The following is a 6867-nucleotide window of genomic DNA, read 5'->3' as shown; positions in this document are numbered from 1 at the left end:
AAATGGGCTCCAGGCTCTGAGCTGTCAGCACAGAGCCAGACGCGGGGGTCAAACTCACAGACTGTGAGATCATGACCTGAGCCGAAGTCAGACGCTTAACCGACTGAGCCACCCAGGCGCCCCAAACTTTTTTTAACATTTATTTATTTTTGAGAGACAAAGAAAGGCAGAGTGTGAGTGGGGGAGGGGCAGAGGGAGAAGGAGACCCAGGATCTGAAGCAGGCTCTGGGCTCTGAGCTGTCAGCACAGAGCCCGACGGGGAACTCCAACTCACGAACCGTCACGAACCGTGAGATCATGACCTGAGCCTAAGTTGGACGCTTAACCAACTGAGCCACCTAGATGCCCAGCCCTTTGTGCATTTAGATGTAATCTATGGTTGTGCTGGGGCATATCCAGATTAGGATGATGAAGGTCCAAAGATTGGATTTGAATCTCGGATCTGAACTATAACTATAGGTGCAATCTTTATGAAAATGATAAAATGTTCTGTGCTCAAGTTTCTTCAAACACTAATTGGTTATAATAGCACATATTATTAAATTTTTATTAAATTGTATTAAATTGTTATTAACCATGCACAGCTCCAAGTACAGAACAGGCACTCAACATATGTTAGACTGTCAGTCTGCATTCAGTTATTGAAGCACGATCATGAATTCTGTTCTTTTAATTTCTCTAGGACAGTGTGATTGGATAAAAACCCTCTACTGTGTGGTTTCTAGTTACTGGTATTTCTTACTACTTCCTCAATGGGCACAGACAATGCAACTCACTCCCAGGATTTCCTCTTGCTGGGCTTTCCTGGGTCCCAGGGCCTTCAGCTATCTCTCTTTATGCTTTTTCTGGTGATGTACATCCTCACAGTGAGTGGTAACATGGCTATCTTGATGTTGGTGAGTACCTCCCACCAGCTACATACCCCTATGTACTTCTTTCTGAGCAACCTCTCTTTCTTGGAGATTTGGTATACCACAGCTGCAGTCCCCAAAGTCCTGGCCATCCTTCTGGGGAGAAGCCAAACCATATCATTTACTGGATGTCTTTTGCAGATGTACTTTGTTTTTTCATTGGGCTGCACAGAGTACTTTCTCCTGGCAGCCATGGCTTATGACCGCTATTTGGCCATCTGCTATCCTCTACACTATGGGGCCATTATGAGTAGTCTGCTCTCAGCACAGCTAGCCCTGGGATCCTGGGTGTGCGGTTTCCTAGCCATTGCAGTGCCCACAGCCCTCATTAGCACCCTGCCCTTCTGTGGTCCCCACACTATCAACCACTTCTTCTGTGACATTGCACCCTGGATTACCCTGGCTTGCACCAGCACGCAGGCAGTGGAACTCGTGGCCTCTGTGATTGCTTTTGTGGTCATCCTGAGCTCATGCCTCATCACTCTAGTCTCTTATGTGTATATCATCAGCACCATTCTCAGGATCCCTTCAGCCAGCGGCAGGAGTAAAGCCTTCTCCACATGCTCTTCGCATATCACTGTGGTGCTGGTCTGGTACGGGTCCACGATCTTTCTTCATGTCCGTATCTCCATCAAAGAGGCCTTGGATCTGACCAAAGCCGTGCATGTCCTGAACACCATAGTGACTCCAGTTCTAAACCCCTTCATCTACACTCTCCGTAACAAGGAAGTAAGAGAAACTCTGCTGAAGAAATGGAAGGGAAAATAAACTGCCCCCAATAGAACAGATCTCTGTAAATATCTCCCTTTGTCTCCAAGTAAGAATATGGAAGGAAAATACAAATGTTCCTTGATACAGAGAGAGAAAAGAAACTGAAGGAATAAAATAAACTACATATACTTGCTCTACTTTTTTTGTAAGTTTATTTTTAAGTTAATTTATTTATTTTCAGAGAGAGAGAGAGAGAGAGAGAGAGCACACAGGTGAGGGGTGGAGAGAGAGGAGAGAATTCCAAGCAGGCTCTGCACCAGCAACAGAAACCTACAGATCCAGATGCAGGGCTCAGACTCACTAATCACTGATGAAGTGGGATTATGACCTCAGCCTAAATCAACAGGTCTAGGCTGAATCTACAGAGTCACCAAGTATCCGGGTCTACTTTTTCCCCCCCTAGAACCTGTTTACTTATTTATTTATTTATTTTTAATATGAAATTCATTGTCAAACTGGTTTCCATACAACACCCAGTGATCATCCCAACAAGTGCCCTCCTCAGTGCCCATCACCCACTTTCCCTTTCCTCCCACTCCCCATCAACCCTCAGTTTTTTCTCAGTTTTTAAGAGTCTCTTATGGTTTGCCTCCTTCCCTCTCTAACTTTTTTCCCCTTCCCCTAGCCCATGGTCTTCTGTTAAGTTTCTCAGGATCCACATAAAAGTGAAAACATATGGTATCTGTCTTTCTCTGTATAGCTTATTTCACTTAGAATAACACTCTACAGTTCCATCCACATTGCTACATATGGCCATATTTCATTCTTTCTCAAGGCCAAGAGGTATTCCATTGTGTATATAAACCACAATTTCTTTATCCATTCATCAGTTGATGGACATTTAGGCTCTTTCCAGAATTTGGCTATTGTTGAAAGTGCTGCTATAAACATCGGGGTACAAGTGCCCCTATGCATCAGCACTCCTGTATCCTTTGGATAAATTCCTAGCAGTATGATTGCTGGGTCATAGGGTAGATTTATTTTTAATTTTTTGAGGAACCTCCATACTGTTTTCCAGAGTGGCTGCACCAGTTTTCATTCCCACCAACAGTGTAAGAGGGTTCCCGTTTCTCCACATCCTCGCCAGCATCTATAGTCTCCTGATTTGTTCATTTTAGCCACTCTGACTGGCGTGAGGTGATATCTGAGTGTGGTTTTGATTTCTATTTCCCTGATGAGGAGCGACATTGAGCATCTTTTCATGTGTCTGTTGGCCATCTGGATGTCTTCTTTAGAGAAGTGTCTATTCATGTTTTCTGCCCATTTCTTCACTGGATTATTTGTTTTACAGGTGTGGAGTTTGGTGAGTTCTTCATAGATTTTGGATAACAGCCCTTTGTCTGATATGCCAATTGCAAATATCTTTTCCCATTACATTGGTTGCCTTTTAGCGTTGTTGATTGTTCCCTTTGCAGTGCAGAAGTTTTTATCTTCGTGAGGTCCCAATCATTCATTTTTGCTTTTAATTCCCTTGCCTTTGGGGATGTGTCAAGTAAGAAATTGCTGCAGCTGAGGTCAGAGAGGTTTTTTCTGCTTTCTCTAGGGTTTTGATGGATTCCTGTCTCACGTTCAGGTTCTTCATCCATTTTGAGTTTATTTTTGTGAATGGTGTAAGTGGTCTAGTTTCATTCTTCTGCATAATGCTGTCCTTTTCTCCCAGAATCATTTGTTAAGCAGACTGTCTTTTTTCCATTGGATATTCTTTCCTGCTTTGTCAAAGATTAGTTGGCCATCCTTTTGTGGGTCCATTTCTGGAGTCTTTATTCTATTCCATTGGTCTATGTGTCTGTTTTTGTGCCAATACCATGCTGTCTTGATGATTACAGCTTGGTAGTAGAGGCTAAAGTCTGGGATTATGATGCCTCCTGCTTGGTCTTCTTCTTCAATATTATTTTGGCTATTCGGGGTCTCTTGTGTTTCCATACAAATTTTAGGTTTGCTTGTTCTAGCTTCGAGAAGAATGCTGGTGCAATTTTGATTGGGAATGCATTGAATGTGTTGATAGCTTTGAGTAGTATTGACATTTAAACAATATTTATTCTTCCAATTCATGAGCATAGATTTTTTTCCATTTCTTTGTATCTTCTTCAATTTCCTTCATAAGCTTTCTATAGTTTTCAGCATACAGATCTTTTACATCATTGGTGAGGTTTATTCCTAGGTATTTTATGCTTCTTGGTGCAATTGTGAATGGGATCAATTTCTTTATTTGTCTTTCTTTTACTTCATTATTAGTATATAAGAATGCAACTGATTTCTGTACATTGATTTTGTATCCTGCGACTTTGCTAAATAATGTACCAGTTCTGGCAGACTTCTGGTGGAGTCTATCGGGTTTTCCATGTAGAGTATCATGTCATTTGCAAAAAGTGAAAGCTTGAATTCTTTGCCAATTTTGATGCCTTGATTTCCTTTTGCTGTCTGATTGCTGATGCTAGCACTTCCAACACTATGTTAAACAACAGCGGTGAGAGTGGACATCCTTGTCGTGTTCCTGATCTCAGGGAAAAAGCCCTCAGTTTTTCCCCATTGAGAATGATATTAGCTGTGGGCTTTTCATAAATGGCTTTTATGATGTTTAAGTATGTTCCTCCTATCCAGACTTTCTTGATGGTTTTTATTAAGAAAGAATGCTGAATTTTGTCAAATGTTTTTTCTGCATCAATTGACAGGATCATATGGTTCTTTTCTTTCCTTTTACTAATGTGGTGTATCACATTGATTGATTTGCAAATGTTGAACCATCCCTGCAGCCCAGTAATGAATCCTACTTGATCATGGTGAGTATTTTTTTATATGCTGTTGAATTCAATTTGCTAGTATTTTATGGAGAATTTTCGCATCCATATTCATCAGGGATATTGGCTGTAGTTCTCTTTTTTTCCTGGGTCTGTGTCTGGCTTAGGAATCAAAATAATGGTGGCTTCATAGAATGAGTCTGGACGTTTTCCTTCCTTTTCTATTTCTTGGAACAGCTTGAGAAGGATAGGTATTATCTCTGTTTAAAAGTATGGTAGAATTCCTCAGCGAAGCCATCTGGTCCCAGACTCTTATTTGCTGGGAGATTTTTGATTACTGATTCCAATTCTTCATTGGTTATGGGTCTGTTCAAGTTTTCTATTTCTTCCTGTTTGAGTTTTGGAAGTGTGTGGGTATTTAGGAATTTGTCCATTTCTTCCAGGTTGTCCAGTTTGCTTGGCATATGATTTTTTGTTGTATTCCCCAAAAAACGTTTGTATTTCTGAGGGACTGGTTGTAATCATTCCATTTTCATTCATGATTTTACCTATTTGGGTCATCTCCCTTTTCTTTTTGAGAGACTAGCTAGAGGTTTATGAATTTTGTTTATTTTTTTAAAAAAACCAACTTTTGGTTACATTGAACTCCTCTACTGTTTTTGTTTTTGTTTTTGTTTTTTTTTAGATTCTATGTTGTTTATTTCTGCTGTGATATTTATTATTTCTCTTCTGCTGGGTTTGGGGTGTCTTTGATGTTCTGCTTCTATTTCCTTTAGATGTACTGTTAGATGTTGTTGGGATTTTTCTTGTTTCTTGAGATAGGCCTGGATTACAATGTATTTTCCTCTCAGGACTGCCTTCACTGCATCCCAAAGCATTGGGATTGTTGTGTTTTCATTTTCATTTGTTTCCATATATTTTTTAGCTTCTTCTCTAATGGCCTGGTTGACCCATTCATTCTTTAGTAGGGTATTCTTTAATCTCCATGCTTTTGGAGGTTTTTCAGGCTTTTTCCTGTGGTTGATTTCAAGCTTCATAGCATTGTGGTCTGAAAGTGTGCATGGTATGAACTCAATTCTTGTATACTTATGAAGGGCTGTTTTGTGGCCCAGTATGTGATGTATCTTGGAGAATATTCCATGTGCACTCGAGAAAAAAGTATATTCTGTTTCTTTGGGATGCAGAGTTCTAAATATATTTGTCAAGTCCATATGATCCAATGTATCTTTCAGGGCCCTGTTCCTTTATTAATCCTGTGTCTAGATGATCTATCCATTGTTGTAAGTGGGGTATTAAAGTCCCCTGCCGTTACCACATTCTAATCAATAAGGTTGCTTATGTTTGTGATTAATTGTTTTATATATTTGGAGGCTCCTGTATTCAGCACATAGACGTTTAAAATGTTAGCTCTTCCTGATGGATAGACCCTGTAATTATTACATAATGCCCTTCTTCATCTTTTGTTACAGCCTTTCATTTAAAGTCTAGTTTGTCTGATGTAAGTATGGCTACTCCAGCTTTCTTTTGACTTCCAGTAGCATGATGGATAGTTCTCCATCCCCTATATTTCAGTCTGAAGGTGTCTTCAGTTCTAAAATGAGTCTCTTGTAGGCAGAAAATACATGGGTCTTGTTTTTTTATCCATTCTGGAAACCCTATGTCTTTTGGTTGGAGCATTTAGTCCATTTACATTCAGTGTTATTATTGAAAGATATGGGTTTAGAGTCATTGGTTTTAGAGCCTGTAGTATTCATGCTTTTAGTGATGTCTCTGGTATTTTGTGGTCCTTGCAAAATTTCACTCACAGAATCCCCCTTAGAAAAATTGTAGGGCTGGTTTAGTGGTGATGAATTCCTTCAGTTTTTGTTTGGGAAGACCTTTATCTTTCCTTCTATTCTGAATGACAGATTTGCTGGATAAAGGATTCTTGTCTGCATTTTTTTTTTCTGTTCATTACATTGAAGTCTTTCTGACTTTCCTTTCTGGCCTGCCATGTTTCAGTAGATAAGTCTGCTACAACACATAGGTGTCTACCGTTGTAAGTTAGGGCCTGTTTATCCCTAGCTGCTTTCAGAATTTTCTCTGTATCCTTGTATTTTGACAGTTTCATTATGATATGTCATGCAGAAGATCGATTCAAGTTACATCTGAAGGAAGTTCTCTGTGTCTCTTGGATTTCAATGCCTGTTTCTTTCCCAGATCAGGGAAGTTCTCAGCTATGAATTATTCAAGTACACCTTCAGCCCCTCTCTCTTTCTCTTCTTCTTCTGGAATTCCTATGATATGGATACTATTCCATTTGATTGCATCATTTAGTTCTCTAATTCTCCCCTCATACTCCTGGATTTTTTTTAATCTCTCTTTTTCTCAGTTTCCTCTTTTTCCATAATTTTATCTTCTAATTCACCTATTCTCTCCTCTGCCTCTTCAATCCGTGCTATGGCCAC

The 6867-nt window shown here is 39.9% G+C and overlaps 1 protein-coding gene across 1 annotated transcript; it reads left to right on the top strand.

Annotated features, from left to right (window-relative positions):
* The first annotated feature begins 752 nt into the window (after positions 1-752).
* Positions 753-1679, top strand: LOC132680486 (olfactory receptor 6F1). Its single transcript, XM_060634166.2, has one exon. It carries the CDS (start codon positions 753-755, stop codon positions 1677-1679), a length of 927 nt encoding a protein of 308 aa, XP_060490149.2.
* Positions 1680-6867: the final 5188 nt, after the last annotated feature.

Source organism: Panthera onca, chromosome A1, assembly GCF_046562875.1.
Source record: "Panthera onca isolate mPanOnc1 chromosome A1, mPanOnc1 haplotype 2, whole genome shotgun sequence".
In the NCBI taxonomy this organism is placed as follows: domain Eukaryota; kingdom Metazoa; phylum Chordata; class Mammalia; order Carnivora; family Felidae; genus Panthera; species Panthera onca.
The sequence above is the reverse complement of the archived record's forward strand: the minus strand, read 5'-3'. Positions and strand labels throughout refer to the sequence as shown.

Bases quoted from the DNA above. Each gene is read 5' to 3' on its own strand.
- LOC132680486 (XM_060634166.2), top strand. From the start codon at position 753: ATGGGCACAGACAATGCAACTCACTCCCAGGATTTCCTCTTGCTGGGC.